Raw genomic sequence first — 26,348 nt, forward strand, 5'->3', positions numbered from 1 at the left:
CTTTGAGTCACGTGTTTCATAAATCACAGTAAAATAATTCCATACATTTGGTTTTGATGTGTTTTTTGTTGTGTATTATGTGTGTGTCTGCAGGTCCTCCAGGTGAGTCCAAGCTGGGAGTCCCAGGTTCCAAAGGAGATGATGGTAAGCCAGGACCCCCAGGGATCCCCGGACCTCCCGGACAGCCAGGCGAGGTGGGACCCCCGGGTGTGTGTGACAGCAGTGGAGGCTGCCACAGACTTCCCCCACAAACAGGTGAGCGACCAGGAAAAGTCCACCAGCTCACGTGACACACAGCCTGAACATATGATCCAGGTTCACACTGAGCCCGGCAGCCTTAAGTGAAGTGATGAAATAAAAAAAAAAAAAGATGCAATTTGAGTAACAGGTGAAAGATGTTATCTATGGGGAAAGTGGAGAGTGTGTGCAGCAGAAGCAAGAAAAAAATATTTTGTTGTGAAAATATCGTAATTCTTTAACAGTGAATAATTTCATAATTTCACAAGTCTTTTCATATTTACATAATTACTCCAGCTACCTCACACATCTTAGACAGCCCATTCTGTGCATTTTCTAAAACAAAGCATACACTAACATTTACTATTGCTTTTTTCTACTGTAAAGGGAGCCAAATTATTATTTTCATCTGCAGATTTTGTTTGGGTTTGATAATTACAAATCCAGCAAAAACTATGGCTGTCAACAAATACATTAAGTTTGATTTTAAAATTATTGTTATTAATTGTAGAACAATAAACTAAAAAAACAGTCATTAGATTATGGAAAAAGTAGCACTACCACTGCACTGAAAACATACTCTTTCATTTAAACCAGGATTAGTATTTTTTTTTTTTTTTAACTTTCTTTTTCTCTTTTTTTTTCACAAATTTTCAGGTAATTTTCTTGTTTTTTTTCTCATTTCTTGCTATTATTGGGTCATTTCTTCTGTCGTTGCTTATTGTCTTCTTTCCATGTGTATGAAAAAAATTTAATCAGAGCGGTCGGAAACTTGCATGTTGGCATAACCCTGTTTTTACTTACCAACATGGTGTGAAAGGTGCTCTGTCACGTTGACTTATTTATTTTTTTTTTTTCATCCAGATGACCCTTATTACGGCTACCAGCCTTAAGTGGATATCAACAAGCAGATGTTAAAGAAGACTGATGTCTGTTTGAAATGACTCTGGTTCCTTTGGAGCTGAACGACAGACTGGAAATGGAGCTGAAAAAGCACCGCTGAAGAGGTTTGGTGTGTTGAACGTGCCACTGACTGATGCAGAAGCTTTATCATGTGTGAGGAAAGGAGGCAAATACGGGAAGGATCTCTCTCTGTCCTCTTGTCTTTGACAGAAGAAAAATGGCAGAGGAATAAACTAAGAATCAGTAGAAAGCTTGCTCATTTAGAATCCTTATGAACAGAAAAGTAGCGTCTTAAAGGACAATATTTTCTCATTGGGATCAGTCAGGTGCTGTCTTATACACCATAATCGCACTGAAACCTTTTTATCACTATGTTTATGTATTCATGCACTGTATCAATGCCAAGTAGTTTAGCTATCTGTGTTACATTTCTTTTTTTTTTTTTCATTTGCCATTCTAACCTTAACTGCCTCAAGGATAATGAAAAAGCATAATCCATGGTGTGAAAGCTTGTTTTTGTTCCATGGTAGAAATGATACTGTGAGAGTGTTGGTTGTTATGTGTATGATATTTTGTATAATGTTTATTTTATTTACTGTATACAGTCATTTGTGTATGATATTTTATAATGTACCTGTTTGTAATGAAAAGTCAAGTTTACATGTTCTGGCTTTAATGGGGTCTGGGTTATAAACATGATGCGCGTGTGTGTGTGTGTGTGTGTGTGTGTGTGTGTGTGTGTGTGTGTGTGTGTGTGTGTGTGTGTGTGTGCGTGCGTGCGTGAGTGAGTGAGTGTGAGTGAGTGAGAGACAAGAGTGTCAAAGGGATGTTTTTTTTTTATATATATCTATATATATATCTTGTTAATAAATTCCATTAATAAGTGTTTAATGAAGTGTGTTTTTTCTATTATAAGGAGTTACAGGATAGTTAAGTGTGGTGAATAGATTCCTGCAGGAGGACTGTGACAGCAGTCTGCCAAAGTGTCTCTAACCTCCCTGCAGAAAATAGAATTATTTATTTTCTCCCAAGAAAGAAATAATAAATCAACCAGCAGGGACTAATTATGATATAGAAATAATGTCATATTTCTTTGCCGGAACTGCGGAGGAGAAAAGTGTTTCCAGTGGTGTCTATTTTGAAGAGCACACTGGAAGTTCCAACCTGTAAAGTCAGACTTCACAATTGTTAAAGTGGTTAAAATAGCCCAAGCAGTGCACTCTCTTTCCGGTTTGGACAAAATTTATTTTTCAAAATAAAAACAACCATGTTGACTTGCTTTCCTGAATTGCAGCCTATGCAAAAATATATGGTGTATGATTTTTTTTTAGATAACATTCATAATAAAGTTAGTTGTTAATAAGTTGTAACGAGCTTGTGAGTAAAGCATTGACTTAATGGTTTTTCTATTGTCATGGTTGTGAAGTCACACTATGTCAATATGCTGTACACCATGGCTTTGTCCTTGGGCCACTTTTGCAAAATGACTAGAGGCCAGGGGACCAGTTGCAAATGCCCATAATAGGTATGGCGTACACAGGGGCATTTTTAGGATTTGAGGATATCTTGGTTCCTCCCCTGGCACATTTCTTGATAAAAAAAAAACGCTCCAGTTAGAAGTTGTTGTTGTTGTTGTTGTTTTGTTGTTTTTTTTATGTAGTTGGACATCAAATTTATTAAAATAAAAACAATCCCATGTGAATCATTTTATTTTCATTGTGATTTAGTCTGCTTGCAAATAGTTGACTATCACTGTTTTTCAGATGCTACTAATTCCACATTGTAAAAAAATATTCCACTACATGTAAATATACTATATTAAAAGTAATAAAAGTATTAGCATAATTGACTATAAGTATCAAAAGGAAAATGTACTCACTGTGTGGTAAAAAAATTATCCCTGTCAGTGTTTTATTATACCTACATAAAATACATACCAACAAACCGCCATACACTGTGTTAAAATTCTATTGAAATGTAATGCTAATATTTGAGAAGATAACCTGAGTTTGCTGTGATATGTTTATATTTTCCATTTTTTTTATCCTGATTTTTCAGTAGAGCTGATGTAAGGTACACCATGAGTTATTCCAACTCAGTTTTATTTTTGAAAATCCAACCGGATGCCTTTGGGCGCTGTCTTTTTCGAACTTTACGCGGTGCGGCTAAGGTAGACTCACGTCGCCATGGCAAGCCGAAAAACTTCGCCCTCAAACCGGGACAGTGGGGACAAATACTCAGTACTGTTACCCACCTACAAACGAGAGGGAAAACCTGCCTCTGATAGTTTGGCTTTTGGTGAAATATTTCGGGGGGAAAGGTGAGTTCCGGGGACACAGAAAGCTACTCGGCTAATGCTAGCTATCAGTACTGCTGTGGGGATGTAAGCTAAAGCCTGTCAGTGATGAGCTGTCACTAAACCAATAGGAGAAATGTTAGCTCTGTTCGCTGCTCTTAACGCTAATTTTAAATATTTGTTGTGGTTTCAGTAGAAACTTAATGTTTTTAAGGATATTTGCTAGCTTGCTGTAGCTCACGTATGTTGCGCTTTATATACTTGTTTTTTTTGTGTGTTTTTTGTGTGTGTGTGTGTGTGTGTGTGCGCGCGCGCGCGCGTGCACCCAATCAAATTAAAACCTGTGGTTTTACAGTGGTTTTAACTACGAGATAATTGTCATTGACGACGGAAGCCCAGATGGGACACTGGAGGTGGCAGAGCAGCTGCAGAAAATATACGGAGAGGACAAGATAGTAAGTGAGCAGAACTAAACATAGCATGTATCATTATTGAGTAAAGAATAGACAGATGTGGGGTTAAGTTATTGTTATTGTTAATATTGTATAAGTCTCAGTTCATGTCCCATGCCAAAATCAAGACTGCCAAGCACCAAGTCAAGTCCTCATTCCTAAACTTGAAGTGTTCAAGTCCTTAATGAGTCATAAGGTGCCATTTACTAAATGTAATGTAAATGTACAAAAAATATCAGTGCTTTTTTAAAATGTGTATTTATTTGTTTAAACATGTTGGCTGATAGTTGTTGCATCTCCGTCTGTAATTTTTGTCCCTCTCATTCTGCATACTTCATTTTTTTTTTTGTGACTACTGCACAGTTTATGTATGCAAACAAAGTTATTTTTTGGTATAATTTTTTTTCCACTGGCGCCCAGTAACATAACATTCGTTTTTCATGGTTCTCTCCTGGATTGCAACGTTATAACTCTTTCAGAGAACAATAACCTTCTCTGTGTCACGGTATTTTTTTAATTAATTTGAAGCACTTTGTTGTAAATAATAGTACTATATGTGTAAAAAGTCTTCCTTTTGAAAATAATTAAAATAAAGGGGAGATTCTCAGTCCAGCTGCATTTTTTTCAATACGGTACATAAACAAAACTTCTCTGTATAATAATAATAATACTGAATAATTTTTTTACACAACTTGCTTGGATTCTGTGTGATTGATTCAAACAGTAGGTCTGGTAAATTAAGTGTCGACTTGCTGGTAGTGAATAGCATTAACATTGATTCAGGAAATGAGGGGGAATTAACTGATTTGTGGCACACTATTGAAAAAAAACATACTTTTTTATCTTTGGTCTTGGTGAAGGTATTTTTTTTTTTTAAAGTTGCAAAGTCCAAGTGAAGACGTGAGTCATTGGTATTGAAGACCAAGTCGAGTTGCAAGTCTATCTGATTTTGTCAAGTAAAGTATTCAATTTCGGAATCAAGTCTGACTCGAGTCCACTCCTTTTAGAGAATTGATAAACATGTTGTAACATATTCATAGAGACATCAAATGATTTACAGTGTTTAGCTGTCTAGCCTGCTTATGTAGATGTTGTTTAGAGTCGATGAATGACTGGGATCTTTATTCGGACTCTCTCTTTTCTGTGGTTCAGCTTCTGCGACCAAGAGCGAAAAAATTAGGCCTAGGTAAGTTCACAACTGTTTGAAACTTGATGTATTTTGTTCTCCTTACCTTTGAAAACCACTGATGAGCCCGTTCCCTCGCGCAGGCACTGCTTACATCCACGGCATGAAGCACGCCACAGGGAACTTCATCATCATAATGGACGCAGACCTTTCCCATCATGTGAGTGGAGCTGACGTTTCATCTGCATGTGCACACAAAGCTGATTCTAGCACTAACAATTATTTTCATTGATAAATAGTCTGCCAGTTTTTTCTTTTAATTTATGGTATTAAATTGTTCATCGTCATTTGGTCGAGAAAATGTCAGAAAATAGTAAAAAAATTGACAATTTCTTACAATCACAATTTCATAAAGTTGTCATCAGATTGCAAAGGCTCAACAAAGACAGCAACATATTAGGGATACCAGAGACAGTCGTAAAAGTGTAAAAACACAAAAAACTTTATTGTTTGAAGCCCCAGATGGATTTTATACATAAGATGTAGTGAAATGATTAATTATTTTTTTTTTATAGTACCAAGTACTTGCAGAACAATTTTCTGTCAAATGACTAATCAATCAATCAGCTAATCATTTGAGTCCTGCCTGGTTCTTTGTCAGATTCCTGCCGTGCATCAGAGGTAGAATTTGGCTCTGATCTAATCTTTTTGTCAGCTTACTCCACTCTGTCTTCCCTAAAATTTCCATTTTTATATTATTGCAATATTATGTGAAATATAACAGCTTCTGTGAGTGATTTAAAGAAAACACTCTCAAAATGATAATTGTAGTTACTTTACCTGTGTTGCGTCAAATGCGTGAAGAAATCAGAGTTTGCAAACAGATATTTCGGCATAGTTTTGCTATTGATAATTGTGGATTCCTATAACTTCAATTTATCAAGATTTTCCTCTTTTTTTGGATTCTTTTGTTCACTGTGGAGATGTGCAAGAAAAGCAGTTTTTATTCACAAATTCAGTGTAACACAAATATATAATATACAAAACAATTATTTGGGGGTGAAGTGTTCCTTTAATTTTTTTTGTCTTTGTCTTTGTCTTTCTTTTATTGCAGCCTAAATTCATTCATCCCAGAGTTTATAGAGTAAGTGTTACTAAATGTATATTTCCTATCATGTTTTTTTAATTTTTTTAACCATTTTTCAACTAATATGCACAAAATTTATTTCTGAATGTTTCAACAGTAATATTCAGCTTCTGTGCTTTGCCACAAATGGCAATTGAAGAGAAAATAGAAGAGAAATTGTACAAAATATCAGAAATACATTATAGTTTAACTAGTAGCCACCCATTGTCTACGTGTGAATGTTCAGATCTAGTACCCTTGCCTACAGAATTTTTTTTTTTTTTTTTTTTTGTCTCTGCTTTTTTTCTACCCTTTTTTAAATTATTAACTTGCTTATTTATTTAAAATTATTATGATTTGTCTGCTGGTTTTTTTTTTTTTTAAATTTTTTTTATAGTTATCAATTTTTTACCATTGTCTGGTCTAGAAAATGTCAGAAAATAGTAAAAAAAAATCTGGCAATTTCTCACAATCACAATTTTTCATGATGTTGTCTTCAAATCGTTGTTTTGTCTGACAAAGTCAAAAACCTAAATATTGACATTGAAACCAGATAATGATTTAATTGTCTATATAATAATATATAATATATATATAATACATATATATATAATATAGATAATACCCCCTTTTTTTTTTTTTTTTTCCCCTACCTATTTATTTGTACATTCTGTTTTATATTTTTTTTTTTTTTTTTTTTTTTTTTAAATGAATAAAAGGTCTTCATGTTTTTTTTTTTTTTGGTTGTGTATTTTGTTTTTATACGTTCACATAAACCAATAAAAAGAGAATTTCAAAAGAAAACAGAAATTGTGCAGAAATTTTCTCTAGTTAACACCGTTTTGTCCTGTCTGTCAGAAAGCAGAAGGAAGGTAATTATGACCTGGTGTCTGGTACTCGATACCGAGGCAACGGAGGCGTGTACGGCTGGGACCTGCGCAGGAAACTCATCAGGTAGCTGCACGTCACCAACAGCTGTCCTGCACTGACCCCGATTACAGCAGAGCAGAGGCTGAGCTTAGACTGTCCTCTCTGTCTTCTGTCTCTCCTTTGCAGTCGGGGAGCCAACTTTTTGACTCAAGTGTTGCTGAGACCCGGAGCTTCAGACCTCACAGGCAGCTTCAGGTAAGTGCTGCGACTGTTGTGAAATGAGCACCATTGAGTCCTGAATTGTTGGTGCCTGGGGATGTGTTTTGTCACACTCCTGCTGTTTCTGTCTCACTGATGTCAGGTTGTATAAGAAGGCTGTGCTGGAGAGTCTGGTGGAGCGGTGCGTGTCCAAAGGCTACGTCTTTCAGATGGAGATGATCGTCCGCGCCAGACAGCTCAACTACACAATCGGAGAAGTGAGGCCCAAATTCATTCATTCATTCATTCATTCATTTATACATTCATGTATTTATGTGTGTTTAAGAAGGATACTTGTAGCAGTTAGTTTGCAGTCTGGGGTAGAGATGCGTGCCCAAAAGAGAAATGCAACTTCTTTTTTAAACATTATCAAAAACTACGGTATCAATAGGTTTTTAGGATATGGACAAACATCGCAATACTGACAAAATACTGAAAAAATCCTATTTTGATGCAAAGAAGCAAAATAAATGGCACATTAATTGGAGTATTCACAGCTGCATGTAGACGGGAGTATCAGTGGCATATATTTTTTAATAATAATTCATAAGCCATGTAAACTACCTGGTAGGAATATTATCTTTTTGGAATAAGAGCAAAAAAAAAGAAACAGATTTTTTTTGTGCATTTAAAGGCATTCACTGAAACATTTATTTCCTTAGTGAAAATGAGGGCAAAGGACAATTAAACTGCCAGTTTCAAGTTTGTACGGCCAAATCTAGCTCAGAAAGATCTGATATGATGGTGACTTGATGGAAAAATCAGATAAATTTTTTTTTTTTTTTTTCAAAACTAAAAAAAAATAAATGTTTCACAAATTTGAATCTTGGCTGTAGAAACTGCACGAAGGCTTTAACTCAATAAAGCATATCAAATAAAATAAGTGGTGCAAAAGCAGAGAATCTGGAAAGAAATGTCATTAAGTTTAACTTGAATTAACCCTTAACTGCTGAATTTGGAAGCCAGTTTTGCGACTCTGCATCTGTGACTTTGGATGTGAACTGAAAAATAATCTTCTTCTTCTTCTTCTTTTTCTTCTTCTTTTTTCTTCTTTCCCTTATTCTTCTCCTTCTCCTTCTTCTCCACCTTCAAAACATCAGGTACCCATTTCCTTTGTTGATCGAGTTTATGGAGAGTCCAAACTCGGAGGGAACGAGATTGTGTCTTCGCTAAAGGACTGATCACACTCTTCGCCACAACATGATTAGTGATGTAATCGGTTTGGACACAGCCCTGTAGAGAGTTCTGTTGGCCCGTGAAGTTGCTGTCTTTATAAGAGTAGTATCAGAATTTTAATGGTGTATAATCTCCTGCCTGTGGTCAGACAGTGACATGACGGCAAATGACAAAGGAGACGTCTCTCTCCCGTTAGCAGTAAATATAAAATAATTCCTTGTCAAGTTATCTGGAATACTGACGGAACACAGTGCTTTACATTCCCATCATCCTCTTCACTTAGTTTGGAAAAAAGCACACTGTCTCACCATTCCCAGTCCAGACAGCTGGTTGTCAGAGTACACATTTAAAGGCCACACTTGTAATCATTTGTACAAAATTAAACAGTTTGTATTGTTGGTTCTGTTTCTTTGTGTTTGTGATCTTTTTATGAAATCAGTCAAAATGTCATGGGTTACAGACAGGTGCTCGCATGCAGTGAGCCAAAAACAAAGAAATTATCAACAACAACAAAAAAAGCAAGAATTACAAAAAAAAAACCAAAAAAACAAAGTGCAAGAAAATTACCTGAAAATTAGTAAAAATTTTTAAAAAAAGAAAATGGATTGATTTACAAAAAATTAATTAAATTGGCCTGAAAAAAGTGCTTAAAAATTATCATAATTGTGTAACATATTTTAAAATATTTAATAATAGGAATTAGTTATAAAATATAGTTTTCCCTTTTTTTTTTTCCTCTTTTCCCTTAATATTTTCCCTTAGCTTTTTTTTTTTAAATTTACTAATTTCCTGGAATTCGTGGAACATTTCTTACCAAGTTGCTTATTGCTTTTTTCCTATGTTTTTGGCAAAAAAAAATGGCTCATGGTTCAAAGGTTTAAATAGGCGTTCCAAAGCAGCACAAAAGAGTGATGTCACTCCAGGTTTCAAAGGGTTAAAAAGGGGTATAGTGTCAGAATCAAGTTAGGATGTCAAATGATCCTACATTAAACCTGGGGTTATCTGGGTTTTATTCTAGTTTTTTGTTTTATTTATTTATTTATTGTAACTCAATGCAGAAAATGGCAGGAATGGGGGTGGATGTTGGCCCACTGGGGCAAGAATTAACCCCAGCTGATGGAAAACTGTCACCCTGAGTTTAACCGTTTAAATTCAGTGTCACACTGCAGTACACAGATGTAAAGCCCTGTTTTAGGGGGTGCCCTTCCCTTCACCAGGCACCGAGCAGGAAAGTAGTCCCGGTTACTCAGGTAGAATTGGGCAGTTAGTGACAGCAGTGTAGTACAGCGCCACCTGCCGTTAAGACCACTCCAACTGAGTGCTGAGGCTCTGTGTACATCCGACCCTCCGCATGGGGGGAGGAGGAGGGGGGGAGGATGGGGGCGCCAGATGTAACTAAACTGCGCGTGCGCTTAAACCAGAGAAACCCACTCCAGAAGGACGCCCGCTGTCGGCCGGCTCCCGCCACTGCTGCGCCGGGTTGTTTACCTCCCCAGCCTCGGACACAGATACCAAAGGCCCGCCGCAGCTTTTTCGGCACGAGGTAGGTTTTTTTTTTTTTTTTTTAAGTGACGTCTGCTTAATTGGCCAAATTGACTGACAGACCAATCATGTGTTTTAATGAGTCGCAAGATCTCACAATGAGATTATTTATGCTAATCAAGTAGATGTCACTTCCGCCCCTTTTATTTGCGCCATTTTGGAGGGCAGTTTCTAGGCTGGATGTGTATTGTCTGTCAGAGAAAAGAATGGGTAAAACGTTATCGCCTGCCGGGCAATCATAGGGACACTTTAGGCTATTTTACTTCAAGAGGGGGGTCTGCCGGTGGCTGTTCCCAACAATAGGACATGTGTCCGGCCTCACAGCTACAGGGAATGACGGTTTTAATTGTCTAATGAGGCTCGGAGGCTCTCTGTTCCCCGAGCAGAGGGAAGAGGATAGCCCTTTTCGGCGAGGGAGAGTCGGGCTTGGAGGGTAGACGGACGGCCGGGTGGGCTGGTTCTCCCCCCACGAAGACACCTGAAAGGATATAACCGAGATATCTGGGGGAGAAGTGAAAGTGTCCACACATCGCCTCAGTCAGCCTGAGGTGACACATTTCACTCAGACGGGAGCACTGGATGTGAAAGCAGGTAAACTTGTCTGTCATAATGTTAGCTAGAGCCGTCAAAGCGACATAGTTTGCTGTTAGCTACCTGCGGTGATGCGGTGAACTACAGCTAAGGTAACTTGGCTGTCGGTGTAGTTGTAACTCATTAGTTTTTAACATAACCTCGGGTTGAATTACTTTCACCGGAAGGTTCATTTTATAACCGCTCAGATGAAAAATACATGCGAGTATCCTTTGTGGACACAAACGGCAGCGCTAGTTTCTATGTTGTTGGTGGCTAGCTTAGCATGCTAACTTAGCGCGGTGTGTCCCCATTCTTTGTCAGCGGCAGCAGCTCAAACCTATCGATCTGGATTCTGCCAGATGTTGATCAGAGATTAGATTCACTGACACTAACTCACCTCACTCACTGCTTGATGTGTTGTGTACACAGCTGATGTTGTGAGGTAAAGGAGAAATGCTATGCATATTGAAACGGCCACTGGACAGAGAGTTTAATAATGGGGACACATGTTACATGTTAACAGCCACCAAAGGAGACTGTGGTGAAGAATCCATACAATCTTTTGTTACATGTGTAAATCTACCTCTGAATCGACCTGGATCGGCCAGGTGAGACCTGGCTCATACCTTGTGTTTGATCCAGGAGGAGGAGGACGAGGAGGAGGAGGGGGGCTGTCACTTGGCCAGTGTCACATTATGATCATCACCCCCACAACAAAGCCTCACACACACACTCCACCCTTATTGCTCAGGGCTACAGACAGGTGTTGAACCCTCTGACACAACTAACCACAGTGCATCTGAAGCATCCCAAACTTTTCAGTGTGAGTATGGATGTCACCAGAAGCCCTCAGTAAACATCACATTGAAGGAGACGTGTAAACAGCCTGCCACATAGGTTATCATGTCCCGTTGGAGGAATAAGTAAGCATGAGGAAATCTGAAGGTTTGTAGGCCTCTTTTTTTCACAACACAGTCGAAAGGGGGAAACCTGTTTTCTGCCAGCAGCCCTCAGCAGAGCAGAGCAGCCTCCTCTCGCCTCTCCTCTTCCTTCTCTCCCTCCCTTCCCTCCCCTACTCCTCCTACTCAGCCTCTCCTTGGCTTTTTTTCTCTCTCTCTTTCTCTCCTTTTCTTCCCTCCCTGCCTCTCCATCGCCCCCTCTTTCTCTCACCCTCTTCCATTTTCTCTCTCGCCCCTCCCCCTCCTTCCCTCACCCTCCCTCCCTTCCCCTCTCCTCTGAGCCTGTCTGTCCGACCTCCCCATCCCCCCCCCTTCCCCCCTCCACTTCCGTCGCTCACTCTGTGTCCTCTCTCCTTTCCTCTCATCTCTCCCCTCCTTCCCACACTCCCTCCCCCTCTCTCCCCTCCTCTTCCTCCCAGCCCCCCCCCCCCCCCCCCCCCCCCCTCCACCCCCCCCCCCCCCCCCCCCCCCCCCCCCCCCCCCCCCCCCCCCCGCCACGCCAGAACCGTCACCACTCTACCTCATCCTCTCTCACCCTCCCCCCTTCACTGATCTCTCCAGCTCCTTCTGTCCCTCCCCTTCCTCCCTTCCAACATCTCTCCCTCCCCTGCCTCCCCTCCCTTCCCCCTCCACTGCAGACATATTGTAGAGGCTGCTGCTGACTCAATAGGAGGCGCCATTCTGTGATGGCATTGCGAGGCAGGGAGAAAAAGGGGGCAGGCAGAGTATAGGGAGGCTTACATAATGGAGCGCCTCTCTAGCGCCATCTGCAAGTAATGGGAGGAAGCAGGGAAGGGAGACAGAGACAGAGAGGGGAAGTGGGAAGGGGATGTGTCTCTTTCACTCACTCTGCACATTTCTGACAGACAGACAGACAGACAGTGAGACTAACAGGCAGATCGTCAGAAATGTCTCTGGTCTACTTGGTTCTTCATGAGGCCATTGGCCACGTCCTTCTGGAGTGGCCAACAGTTGGTGGAACCACACACACTCACACACACACACACAATCCCCCCATTCACCTCTGTGTTTTCCAGAAGGGAAATAAAGCAGAGGTGTTCACAGGAATTGTTTGGGACCGTGCTGTTCGCTGTCACTGAGCGGCCTTTATGGCCACATGCATCGGTGACCTTTGACCTCACATGAGAGTCTGATTTGAATAGACATTGGACCAGCCACTTTGGACAGTGATTTAAACAGCTCTTACTGCCCCAGGTGAAAGGTGCCTCTACTGATGCTGAAGTTATTGTTCATAGTATGTGTACATAGTGATAATAACACATAATGAATGGGTGGTTGGAGGTTTAGCTGTGTTCTGTATAGAACCAATGGGTTTGACTTTCAGGTAGCAGCCTGTCTTTCTACTCCAGACCGTGCAGTGAGGTTTGGCTAGGTCAAATCAAACTTTAATAGGCTGTCACCAAAAAAACAGAATTTTGTCTTTAGCTGTTATTTTTTAGCTTAAGTGTCATAAATCAACCAAGGCACACTGGCTTGTGACTTTGTAGTTAAAGGAAAAGTTAATTCCAAAATCAAAAACGCAGATTTTTTCCTCTTACCTGTAGTGCTGTTTGTCGGTCTAGATTGTTTTGATGTGAGTTGCAGAGTGTTGGAGATATTGGCCATAGAGATGTCTGCCTTTTCCATTATAATGGAACTAGATGGCACTCGGCTTGTGGTGCTCAAAGCGCCTGAAAAAACATTTGAAAAAACAACTTCTCTTTCCAGAAATCATGACCCGGTTACTCAAGATAATCATGTAGGAACTATTTTCTTTATGATGAACTACACCTGAGCAAAAGGAAGTGTGTATCTACTGCTAGTACACCTAGTATCACTGAGCGGGCCTAAGTTACAGTTCAACCAGAAAAGGCGCCATTAGTGTTTACATCTGGAGCTGTTGCGAGCATGAGCCTCTCGTCCATGAGTAGGTGCGTGCTTCTTTCTTCTTAGCAATACAGTTGGTGGGTGTAGTTGGGTAGAGAAAAATATGGTCTGTAGGTTATCTTGAGTAACTGGGTCATGATTTCTGCTGCTGAGCTTTTCAATTGTATTTTTTGGCGCTTGGAGTACCACAAGCAAAGTGCCATTTAGTTTCATTATATTTAAGAGAAGGCAGACATCTCTACAGCTGATATCTCCAACACTCTGCAGCTCACACCAAAACAATCTAGATTAATAAAAAGCACTACAGTTAAGAGGAAAATATGCATTTTTGATTTTTGGGTGAACTGTCCCTTTAAAGATGCCCTGGAGTTGTCCTTTAAAAACAGAAATTGTTTTTTTTTTATTTTGAGTGTTTATTACCAAATGCATTGTTTGTCCTTGAGCTCCAGCAAAGGTACTGAGTGCATCTGCAAAGCCCACTTTAGAAAATAATTTGAAACCTGCATTGTTTAAATCTGTCTTTATAAGTTAGGATTTTCCTGCTTTGCTGTTGGTGGCACATTGCACATATCTTGCTAGGAATGTGTATCGCGTTACCTGAGCGGATGTCGTCTTTGTGCACTTGTTTGATAAGTTGAGGCTGTGCATTAAAAGCTGGCACTGTGATGACTTTACAGAGCTGTAAAATCCTGTCTGTGAGTATCACAAACTGCTGTGCAATTTGTGGGAAGTTTTTAAGCCTAAACACCAAAACTGGCCTGCCTGGATCATTTTTCATTGTTGCGTGAACTATATGCTACCACCAAGGGAGCCCTGTGTGCTAAGGAAACTATAAATACCTGCTAAGAGGATGCACTTTGACTTGATCATGAATTGAACATACAACTTTTGCCAGAGATGTGACAGTGGCTAATTGGCTAATCTAGTTATGTCTGAGTAAAACCAAAACAAATCTTTGGTAACAGACGACCAGGATTCAACATTGACAGTGGACGGATGGCCTGTGGCTACAAAAAGTTACTCTGTGGCCACAGAATGTGGCCTGTGGGTGGCCCCCTGTGGCCATCAAGTTTCATGAGGTCTTTCTTGAGAATGAGACTGTATGAGATCACTTGTCTAAATAAAGGTTAAATTATTTTTAAAAAGCCCAATACTGTGAACCTTCACCAAGACAGTGTTACAGTCCCACAAACATCCTGATTCATTGGCTTTATTTAGTTAAGCAATCTATGAAAACAGTGCACAGTGCTTGTCGCCGGCTAGCTAGGGCTCGAGACTATGGTGTCCTGCCGTCCCAGTAACAATAGAAATTGTGTAGGGGAAGAATAGAGATATTTCCTATGACGCCTCCAGGACAAAAGTGATTTTTGTATTATGACTGTTGCTGAGCAAAATGATAAACTGCACCTTGTGCTGACTGCAACAGAGTGCATCCTCGTGCTGTTTTCACTGAAAGGAGAGCTAGTTCATTAGCAACCTATAGGAAGCAGAGTGCTGTGGTGTGTTCAAGCTAACAGCTATCAGCTAACCCAGATTAAGTCAGCAGGCCTGAAGAGTTTCTGTTCAGAGGAACATGAAGCGTAGACAGTGAACTGCAGTTTAATGTGACAACACAACAAGTTTACAATTAATAATGCAGAGGTACTTGTACTTTGATAACAAAAAGTGATGCTGTTATTGATTTACAAAGTGCCTTACTTAAACTAAATGCAAAACAATAAGAAACATCTCTTGACTCAGATATAATCTAGTATATGTTAAAATCAATTCTGTGTCTTTAAGTGTGACTTTGTTTCTGTTGGGTGAGCCAAACAAATATGATTAATTTCTTCAACATTTTAATGGTGTTTTTAAGCCACTAACAACTACAGATGACAATAACAAAGTAACGAAGCGACAGACAGTGAACTAAGACTAAGAGTATATACCAAGTATGTACAAAGATATTTCTATTCCATTAGTGTATTTTTATTTATTGACCTTAAGTTTTCTCATGATTTTATATATAAGTTGCTAATCTGAACAACAACAGTTTCTGAAACTGGTCCAGAATTGAGCATGAGCTCTGCAGCTGACAGTTAAACACGTGGGGCATGTGGGCATCTTCATTTTTATTGTCCACTAAAGTGCTTGTTTGTGAAACATACAGGGTTCAGATTTTTATTTGAAGTATCTGATAATATTATGGAAATTATCACTACAGAGACAGACCTTGATAAAGAGCTGGACCCTTTCTTTTTAACCAGAGACAGCCCAGAAATGGCTATCGCCAAACCCACCAGACTCCATTTCAGTAAACAGTAATTGTAGCGTATATAGAGCCAGCATATTTCACATCTGACTGGGTGTAGTGAGGGTTATTTCAACCAATCAGAGCTGATGACTGTTGGAAAAGTGGAAAGACAAACCAAGACAATTTTAGTGAGTTTGATTTTGTTTCTGTCGACTTTGAATGATGTTTGTTTTATGATGATTAAATTTGTTTTTATTTAAATTGAGTTTGGTGGGTTTGTTTTGAGCAATTTTGTGGCTGTTTCTGGTAAAATAAAAAGGTTCTGACTCTTTACCAAAGAGGTCTATCTCTGTCGTGGCCTGTCCGTACTGTTGTCAGACACTGAGAATAACTTTTAGTGGCAACACAAGCACTGGGTTCCATTATTCACTTAGACACAAAAAAGTTGGAAAATAGGGTCCAGGTTAAAAAATACTGAAGTTAAGTTGGGTTAAATTGCACTGCCAAAAATGTACTTCATTTATCAAATTTAGAGGCTTGGTGGTGATTAAAAATGTTAGCGTCTCTCCCTGATAACTATGTCCGAATGCCAAAAAGTCCTTTACTTTAACAGTCAGCTGAAACCATCAGTGTTGCGTATTTCGTCTCCGAAAGGGGTTTTGATTAAGGCTTCCCTTATAGGCATTGTACCAGGCAAGTAAAGGCAAGGAGAGGGTCTTTTTCATCACACTGTTCCTCTCCTGACTTGGGGCTCTGGTAACAGACACCTGTCCATACTGTACCTTACAGCTGATGATAACATGCTGTATGTGTCTTTTCTCTTCAGGCGGGCAGAATGTTCCAGCTCCCTGTCAATAACCTGGGCAGTCTGCGGAAAGCGAGGAAAAATGTCAAGAAGGTCCTGGGAGACATCGGCTTGGAGTTCTGTAGAGATCACCTAGAGGTGAGCGCGCCTGGACTTTGGTGTTTTTTATAATGATGACTGTACAGCCTGCTGTCCCTTTGTGCTGATAGCTGCGCCTTAACAAGAATACAGTGCATGCCATCAAGATTGCCAATTACAACTTCTAACTCATATACCCGGAATAATTGACTTAATAAATTATTATTAATAATTTTTATCATTGTTATTAATAATTTACACAATTTATTTACTGCTGAGGTTTAAGAATGGCTTCTGATTGGATACATGCAGCATTGGTTTCTCTTCTTTTTTGGCTCAGTGTGGGAAGTAAAGGTTCAGCATCAGGGTGTCTGGCACTGCTGCATAAATATAGAGAATGTATAATGATAAGAATCTATGACCTGGACTCATAATGAAACGCGTACAGAATAATGTGATTGCCCTCATAGAGACCCTGTTCTCATTCTGTTTTATTTCACTTAACATAGGAGAAATATGCTCCCCAGGCTTAAAAGCAGAAACCAAAGCGTTTACATAATTCAGCATACAGGCATGGGCACAAACATGAAGAATTATATGGATTTGTTGGGCGTAGATTGATAGATTGTGTCACATGGGCGGGTTTTATACAGATTCACACACATTTTAAGCAATTTTTTTCAAAATGGCAATAAAACACTATTTTGAGATGACTTTCCATTGAGTGAAGTTATGTGACTTGTCTGGCGATAACCCTCCAAGAAGCATTGATGATGGCGATGCACGTTCAAAGCAGGTTTAATCTATTGCAGCCACTGCACAAGCTGTCATTATTTCCGGTCGAAAGCAACATAGCCGTGTTATGTGAGTGATAATGGAAAGGCAAGTCCCTTATATGTTGGAGCGACCACGTAATAGGGATTTCTGGGAGGTGGTAGTCCACAGTTTCAGAGGAATTGTAGATTCAAAACCTCTGGATGATCCGAAAACTTTTGAAGAGTTATGTGATGCAATAACAGCTCTTGTAGCTCCTGCTGCATCATGAGGGAGCCAGTTCCTACTGACAAGCACACAGCCATAGCATCATGTGACCTAGAAAAGCCAAAAACATGTTGCCATAGCAGTTTTGTGAAATATGGCTTTTTCAAATCAGCTGAAATACTACTTCATGCAAACATGAAAACTTTTTTGCAATAAATGTGAGTTTTTCAAAATTGGCATGTTTGCATTAGACATATTTTATGTCAGTTTCAATTTGCGCAGTTTTAGTTTTATTATAAACCCACTTACTGTTCCTAATGTTTGACAGGTTTTGTTAAATAATAGATTACTATTTACACATGAGAATTATAAGCTGGAGTCTGTATCTGCACATTAAGATTTAAGAGACCTTAAATTAAGATATTGACTTATTTTCAAGCTCTGACATGAAGTAAACATGTCCCAGAGGACAGAGGAAAGCTGGAAACAGAAGTTCAACCCCTGTGAAATATTTTTGAATAATGGAAAAAATAAGAAAAAGAGTCTTTCCATGCGCTCATGTTTTGCACTCAACCAGTCAGCTGATGTTTGACACAGCAGAGGCAGATTTTGGATTTGTGTACCTCTACAAAACTGTTACCCAGAAAGCCCATCTCTTTGTCCTTGCCTAAACATACATCATCACTGAAGCATGCTTTAGTTACGGGCATGTTGTATCTCAGTCTTGCCATATTAATGTTTCCTTTTTCATTTTTTCCTTATTGATTACACCTTTGTTTCACCATCATCAAGTAATAATCCTGATTTCTTTGTTGTTTAGGACTATAAAGACTTCACTCCTCCAGAGGTGTACATAAAGCACACTACCTGGGACGATGTGTGCATGTGGGAACCATCACATACCAAAGTCCAGGTGTGTGACGCACTCATCTATGAACTCACAAACATTTCCTATTTTTGCAACATTGATATTTGAATCTAGTGTTTTGAATTATTATTTTGTCAGAGATGCACTGACGCTGGTGAGGAGCGGATCGGATCGGTCTAAGATATAGCTGATTCTGTGCTGATTAAATTTACATGCTTGGTAGCTCAGTTAATCATGTCACAAACAGCAGCACGGACAGTAACTAGCTATTGTCAGAGCAGCTTTAACTTGTTCTCAAAAGTTGTAATTCATTCCCATGTATCATGAATTGAAAGTTACTGTTCAACATGAAATAGCAGATTGGGGTATACTGCTCAAATCTGTATTAATCAGAATTGATAAGAAGTTCAAAAGTTTAGCATAGCAAAGCTAATGCTAACTGTTTTATGTAAGTGAATGGAAGATGCTAAGACACTTAGCTACCTTGTGTGGGAGGTATAGCTGGATAAAAGTACACATATGTGTGGTCTACCTTAGTCTGCTAGTTAGCTGATTAGTCAAGATAAGTAGCTGACTGATGGATTAGTTGATACTAAGTTCAAAAGTGTCACACAGAAAAGCTAATGTTAACTGTTTAATGTAAGTGAATGGAAAATGCTAAAATGATTAGTGCCATATTCTGGGACATATAGTTAAATAAAAACACTGATTTGGGTGATCTGATCATCTTTGCTTGTTAGTGTGGTTCACTGTCTTAACCAAGGAGGGTCCATTTGATATATTTGGTAGTTTATTCTGTGGCAGCAAATGTTTTAACTGTAGTGACTGAAAGGATAATAAAATGATTACGTTATTTGAGCTGAAAGGGAACTTTCAATCAAGCGTGATCTGATAACGCTCAACCATCCTGAGAAACAGTTTGAGCAGCCTGATTAGCCATTTTACACTGTTCTCTAAAAGATACGAACATTAATTTTCACTCAGATTTTTGTGGATGCTTGTGGATTTTACCAAAGTAACGAGGGCCCTCACATAAAACTAAGCTGTCTATGCAGTAAAAAGATTCAAATACGTTTGTAATTGGTGCTATATGACCAGAGAAATGGGGCTGTGGCATTCACTTTTGCTCAAGAGGTAGAAAAAACCTACAACTACCACAACGCACCTTGCGTACCAGGCCAATAAACGCTCCCGCTGGTAGGTGACGTAATGCAAACTCATTTGACACGGTGACAGCAGGCAGGTAACAAACGATCTCATTTTACAGTTAAACGGTAACACAAACATTATCTCGGTTTATATTCAATCACCAATCATGTTTTGATACAAAGCTGGTTTCCAAAAAAAAGTTGTATGTTGTATAGGAAGAGAAAAATTTGGAATCGATCAGAAACAAAAAAAAAAAAGTTTGGAATCTGCCGAGAAAATTGCAATTAGTGGATTTCTAAATAACATTATTGTTATGTTCAATCAAAAGAAAAACCACGGCAAAGCATAAATGTACATCACAATAATTTAAAGTTTCTCAAAGAACTTGTGAAATCTAAGCTGTTTGTCCCCTCTGTGTCTCCAGGACTACAGGTCAAAGCCCTTCTGCTGCTCTGGCTGCCTCTTTTCATCCAAGTACTTCTCTGCATACAAGAGCCATTTCCGCAATGTCCACAGCGAGGACTTTGAGAACAACATTCTGCTCAACTGCCCCTACTGCACTTACAATGGCAACAAAAAGACTCTGGAAACGCACATCAAACTGTTCCATATGCCTAACAGCACCGTGCGGCAGGGCCCCGGTGGAATGGTGGCGGGAGCCGGCGGGGTCATGATGAAGGACGGGATGCTGAAAAGGACCGGGGACAGCGTGGAACAGGCGGTGTACTATTGCAAGAAGTGCACCTACAGGGACCCTTTGTACAATGTGGTGCGAAAGCACATCTACCGGGAACACTTCCAGCAGGTGGCCCAGCCCTACATCGCCAAACCAGGAGAGAAGACAAACGCTCAGAACGGAGAGAGTAACAACACAAACAATGTTAACAGTAACCAGATACACTGCAAGAAGTGTCTGTTTGTTCCCAGGTACTACGAGGCACTTGTCCAACATGTCATCGAGGACCACGAGAGAATCGGCTACCAGGTGACTGCCATGATTGGGCACACCAGCGTGATAGTCCCCCGTCCCAAACCCATCATCATGATCCCCCCCAAAACGCAGGGAGATAAGACCATCATCGGGATGGGCCCTAAAGGTGCAGTAATGGCCACGACTAGGTCTCCGGGCGCACAGCAGCTGGGTCGCGTTATCATCTCATCAAAGACTGGCTTCACCTCTCAGAGCCTTCTCTCTGGGATGAAACACGATGGCGTCAGGTTAAAGAGCGGGGCCACCCAGCCATTCTCTATTGGCAGCCAGCAGGTGAGGGTCAGTCTGCCAGGGAACGCCCAGGTTTCTGTGCCCCAACAGTCACATGCAGCAAAGCAGCTTCTTTCTGGCGGCAGCCTGCGGAGTCCAGTTATGGTCGGTGCCTCCTCTTCACTCAAATCCAACCCTCTGGGTTCTCGTGTGCAGGCTGCAGCTACCACTGTCGCCTCCGTCACGGCCAAGAAAAGTGGCTCCTCAGTCCTCGGCACATCCTACACCCAGAAATGGAAAATCTGCACTATCTGCAACGAGCTCTTCCCTGAGAACGTGTACAGTTCTCATTTTGAGAAGGAGCACAAAGCAGAGAAGGTGCCCGCTGTAGCCAACTACATCATGAAGATCCACAACTTCACCAGCAAGTGTCTCTACTGCAACCGTTACCTGCCCAGTGACACGCTACTGAACCATATGTTGATCCACGGCCTGTCCTGCCCACACTGCCGGGCGACCTTCAACGACGTGGAGAAGATGGTGGCCCACATGCGGCTGTCGCACCCAGACGAGAGCGTCGGCCCACGCACAGATTCTCCCTTGACCTTTGACCTCACTCTGCAGCAGGGCAATCCCAAGAATGTTCAGTTGATTGTCACTACATACAACATGAAAGACGCCCCTGAGGAGTCAGTGGCGTTTCACGCTCAAAACAACAACACCTCTGTGTCATCAGCCTTGTCTGCCTCTCTCATGTCAGGCAAGAGGTTACTGCCTCAGCACCCGCCCAAAACACCTGCCGGGGCTGCTGACAGTGCTCCAACCAAGAGTGCTCCACAGGCATCTGTGCCCTACAAGAGGGACGTGGGCAAGACACTGTGTCCTCTTTGCTTCTCCATCCTCAAAGGTCCAATCTCAGACTCACTGGCCCACCACCTGAGAGAGAGGCACCAAGTGATTCAGACAGTCCACCCTGTAGAAAAGAAACTCACATACAAGTGTATTCACTGCTTGGGGGTTTACACTAGTAACATGACGGCCTCCACCATCACTCTACACTTGGTGCACTGTCGAGGCGTAGGGAAATCACAAAATGGGCAGGACAGCCGGGCAGCTCATTCTTCTCGGGTCAGCCAGGCCCAGAGCAGCACTCTGAAACGGGCCAGCTTCGATAGCTCTGACACGAGTGCACCAAAACGAAGGAAGCCCCCCGGGGAAAGGGCCCACCCACGGGACAGCAACGGTCCATTTGTAGAAGATCCTGATGAACCTGTAGTTCTGGCTCTCGACCCCAAAGGACATGAAAACGAGTCATACGAATCCAGGAAGGCATTTCTAACACAGTATTTTAATAAAGCGCCATATCCCACACGGGGGGAGGTGGAGAAGCTGGCGGGCAGCCTGTGGCTGTGGAAGTCAGACATCTCCAGCCACTTTGTCAACAAAAGAAGGAAATGCGTACAGGAGTGTGAAACCCAGAGTGCCAGCGTGCTGCTCGGGTTCAGCATGCACGAGCTCAGCAAAGTGAGGCACGAGCTGGCATTCGATGAGGATGGCGTGTACGAGGGCAGACATAGCAAAAGGCGGACATCTAGGACGCGTATAGGGCTGTCAGAGCAGGCTCTACAGAGACATCGGGAGCTTGTAGCTGCTAACGGTGGTGTGGCCCCGCCACGGAAACCAAGCCGGCCTGTGGAAGTTACTAAAGCAACTCCACGTGCCCCCAATCCCAGCAGAGACCAAACCAAGACAATCAACAGCACCTTACCACAAAAAATACCTCTAGACCTCTCAGAGCCCATCGCCATCGACTCTGACAGTGACGAGGAAGAGCAGCAGAAGGATAACAAGGAGCAAGAGGGAGAGGTACATCTCCATGGTAACAAACTGCTTCCTGGAACTAAGGAGAAAGTGGAGCCAAGGACAGGGGCCAAAATCATCTCGGATCTAGATGACATGTCAGATGAGGATGACGACGACGATGACGATGAGGATGATGAGGAGGACGACGAGGACGAAGAGGCGCACGTAGAGAATGGCTTCGGGCCCGCAGGAGGACAGGCTGCTAAAGGAAGAGACACTCTCCCCATCATTATTCCCAAGTTTGTACCATCATCTGCAAGAAGCAGGAGGGACGGGGCCCAGCTGGGCAAACAGCAGGTCTGACTGATGAAATCAAAAAGACTCGCACAGTCAGAGAAACGCTTTAGATTTGATCCACGCCAACTAATCTGCCTCGCCTGAACTGAAGGACACTGCCCGCTTTCATGGGGTATCCGTGAAGGAGCGTTAAAAAGAGAACTCATCTTGAGTGAAAACTCAAAACAAGCCATCCAATGACTTTTAAAGGCAGGACTCAACGAGCAGCTAGGATTGATGTAAAGATCTGTGAACAAAGTTTTAACGTTTCTCCCCCGAGCAGGAGGGGAGGTGCAAAGACAACAGTGAAGTCACACCAAACAAATAGAAAGTTTTTTGCCTTCTATATCCTTTATTACAATGAGACGAGGAGTTATTAACATTGATTTAGCCACCGAAATTGTAAGCGTGGCTTGAAATGAGTTGTTGTGAGGTAAAGCTTTTAAGATGATCCGATAATCCATCATTTTTCATGTCGTTATACTGAGATGGGTAGTGTAAATTTGTACAGTCTTTTAGACATGTTTGGACAGACGTTGCCGTACATGTACTCTTAAATATTTGCTATTACCTGTGTGTAAGGTAGCCTCATATGTTCTACATTGGTATGCTTAACGATAGTTGTCGCTTTGGTGGCTGGTATTTTCTCGTATGTTTAAGTTTATTTTTTAACAAAATCCTAGTTTTTTTGCAAAATAATATATCTATATATAAACAAAATAACAGAATTGATTTGTTTTTTGCTTTAATTAGATTTTATTTTTTTAATTTCCCTTTCTTGTTTCTTTTTTTTCTTCTGTTCTGAAAGGATAATGGCACCGAGCTATTCTCATTCGCTTACAGTTTAAAGGAGCATTTCATCAAATTTTGCAGCCTTATGCTCATTAGCCTTGACCGTACTGTACTTGCTTTCTGTTTTTTCACAATTTTAACTTGATGTTTCTTTGCGCCGCGAGACTGGACAGTAACCACCATACTGACATCCTCAGAAGTGAAAGCAATTTTTTTTTTCCTCAGAAAAAAAAGTTGTGTTCAATTTGTGTTCTTTGAATTGTGTGTATTTGTTTTATGTTTTCATTTTTCACTTAAGCATTTATGAACAATAAAGTGCTGTAATTGTGCTTCTCACGGAAGTAACGGACACGCCAGCTTCTTTGTTCAAAGTAAGGAACAGAGAGTTTTCGCGTAAAAATGAATCCTGCTGATTTGTGATGAACAGCAACAGTTAGAAAAGCTTTTATTTTATTTAGATCATGAGTTGTGTAACAAAACAAGTGGTCAAATGTCCTGTTGAAAATTGTTAGTTAGACCTAACTAAGACCGCAGTCAATAAAAAGCCCTCTTTTTGATTGAAAACGGACTAAAGAGTACTAGTCCGTGGAGGCTGGATGTGTGGACTTGAGTCCCAAATTTTATTACTTTACACTCGACATAATTAAAAAAGGACCGCAACTGGACTTGGACTTTAATATTAGTGACTTGTGACTTCACTTGTACTTAAGCCTTTTGACTTGAAAATACATGATAGCTTCACCCAAAACAATTTGGGAAGAGAACATCATAGACATTTTTCCAATATGAGATAAATACAAGACAGGTTAAAAAAAAAACAATGTTTGCTCACAGCCTATGACCTCCCTAATCTGTGATAAGGGGCCACAATTTAAAGAAGATTTGAGAGGTTTTAATCTCCAAAAGACCATCCAAATTCTAACAAATACCACAATTACAAAACATCAGTTACTTTTGGTCACTTGATTTTTATTTTAATGTTTGTGATGTTTTTGGATAGTCCTCTGCTGACTCTGTTGACCCTCAGTTGTAATTGACACTGAAGTGTGATTGTATTATCATTTATTGTTCAAGAAAGCACAGCAATTTCCTGGTATCAAAACCAACTTTTTCCCCATATTAATCTAATCTTGTTAAAGGAAGAATCTAAACATTGATTTGTTGTTTCTAAATGCAAATGGGATTTTATTTTGAATTCTTTTTATTTGTAAAAGTAGCATATTGTCCTTTCCTCTCAATATGAAGGATGCAGATGTTGAGCCATCACAGCAAAGATGTAAAGTTAGAACATGTTAAGCAGGATTGTCTCTTCATGTGGCCAAAAATAGCTCCAGTTAATATCCAGCATTGCTTGGTAACCAAAATTAAGTTCCCACCAATTTAGCTTCACAAGATCAGAGCAGTATACTGATGAAATGAGACTGAGAGTTTGCAAGCATTAACTGTGCACAAAGTTAACGTACCACCAGGTAAAGCCTCGTCATTTTGACCATTGAAATTAAAGGTCAGGTCATGGGACATCATGATAACTTACAATGTTTATATAAAATTTATTATATAAAACCCAATATCAGAAATCACAACTGTCTCGGAGAGCTTTACAGCATACGACAAACCTCTGTCCTTAGACCCTCACAGCAGATGAGGAAAAACTCCCAAAAAATCTTTAATGGGGGAAAAAAATGGTAGAAACCTCAGAAAGAGTGACTTAGGAGGGATCCCTCTTCGAGGGCGGACAGACGTGCAATAGGTGTCGTGTGTACAGAACAGATCAACATGATGAAATTACAGTAATTCAATACAAAATGATACATAGAAAGAGATGCAGGATGAAAGAAGTGTACCCAAAGTGTATAATAACAGAAGAAGAATAACTAATACTAATAGTGGTGGCAGTACTAGGAGCTGGTTCAAGCCAAGCCTGAGCCAGCCCTACCTATAAGCTTTATGTTGGGATGGGGGCATTTGCGCTGCCCATAGATGTATAAAGAAATTCTGGATACAGCATGGAGGCTGGGCCACGTTCATTGCTATGAGAGCTGGCCATAGGCAAAAAAGCTCTTTTTCCAGCTGTAGAATACCTGGATCTACGGGCCCATAAGGGAGGCAGAGCGACTGAGTCTCAGTTTAGCGCTCCGCTAGCATGAATGGTGGTCTAAAAATTTGAATCTTGCAGCTCTTGTAGACTTTACAAATGTTATCGATCTGGATAGCTTAAATTTATAGTGAAATGAGTTGTTTAACTGAGTTTTTGAAGCAAAAAAAAATCTTGAAGTATGTCTTTTAGGGCTCGTGGGCATCCCGTGACAAACCTGGACGGTGTAATTCCACTTTTGGCCACTATGTAAATTTGCATCAGCACCTGGTGTACTTCCTGGGTGCATCGTTCTACCAGGTGAGCTTACCTGGTAGAGCAGGTGCCGCATGTACAGAGGCTATGTCCTCACTGCAGCAGCCGCAAGTTCGACTACAGCCTGTGACCCTTTGCTGCATGTCATCCCCTTTCACACTCAATCTGTCCAAAAGCCCAAAAGTAATCTCTAAGTGCGGGGGCGGTGTCTGCCTCCCGGACCAAAACTGGAAAATAGTTCCACAGAGGAGGAGCCTGACAGCTAAAGGCTCTGGCTCCCATATAACTTGTAGAGACTCGAGATTCACCTCCTATGTTGTGAATGCTGATAATGTGGTTATGAATTG

At 40.8% G+C, this 26,348-nt stretch overlaps 3 protein-coding genes across 4 annotated transcripts in view; all 3 read left to right on the forward strand.

The window, feature by feature from the left end:
• The window catches only part of LOC121946888 (collagen alpha-1(XX) chain), a 42,674-nt gene extending 41,107 nt beyond the window's left edge, over positions 1 to 1,567 (forward strand). For both annotated transcript variants that reach the window (XM_042491700.1, XM_042491701.1), the window contains 2 exons: positions 94 to 255; positions 1,102 to 1,567. In XM_042491700.1, the coding sequence (XP_042347634.1) occupies positions 94 to 255; positions 1,102 to 1,130 (191 nt within the window). In that variant the 3' untranslated portion in view covers positions 1,131 to 1,567. The remainder of the gene's footprint in view (positions 1 to 93; positions 256 to 1,101) is intronic.
• A 1,653-nt stretch (positions 1,568 to 3,220) lies between these two features.
• On the forward strand, positions 3,221 to 8,564 carry dpm1 (dolichyl-phosphate mannosyltransferase subunit 1, catalytic). The gene is given in 11 exon segments (XM_042492524.1): positions 3,221 to 3,400; positions 3,402 to 3,460; positions 3,792 to 3,891; positions 5,041 to 5,074; positions 5,158 to 5,234; positions 6,129 to 6,158; positions 7,003 to 7,094; positions 7,197 to 7,265; positions 7,372 to 7,486; positions 8,369 to 8,429; positions 8,432 to 8,564. Coding segments are annotated over 11 exon segments (858 nt in total). The 3' UTR covers positions 8,473 to 8,564.
• A 1,570-nt stretch (positions 8,565 to 10,134) lies between these two features.
• Positions 10,135 to 23,515, forward strand: adnpb (activity-dependent neuroprotector homeobox b). Its single transcript, XM_042492056.1, has 4 exons — positions 10,135 to 10,577; positions 16,465 to 16,581; positions 18,323 to 18,415; positions 19,944 to 23,515. The coding sequence occupies exons 2-4, from the start codon at positions 16,474 to 16,476 to the stop codon at positions 22,884 to 22,886; spliced, it is 3,144 nt and encodes a 1,047-aa protein (XP_042347990.1). The 5' UTR covers positions 10,135 to 10,577; positions 16,465 to 16,473; the 3' UTR covers positions 22,887 to 23,515.
• The last annotated feature ends 2,833 nt before the right edge of the window (positions 23,516 to 26,348 follow it).

Source organism: Plectropomus leopardus, chromosome 8, assembly GCF_008729295.1.
Source record: "Plectropomus leopardus isolate mb chromosome 8, YSFRI_Pleo_2.0, whole genome shotgun sequence".
Lineage (NCBI taxonomy): Eukaryota > Metazoa > Chordata > Actinopteri > Perciformes > Serranidae > Plectropomus > Plectropomus leopardus.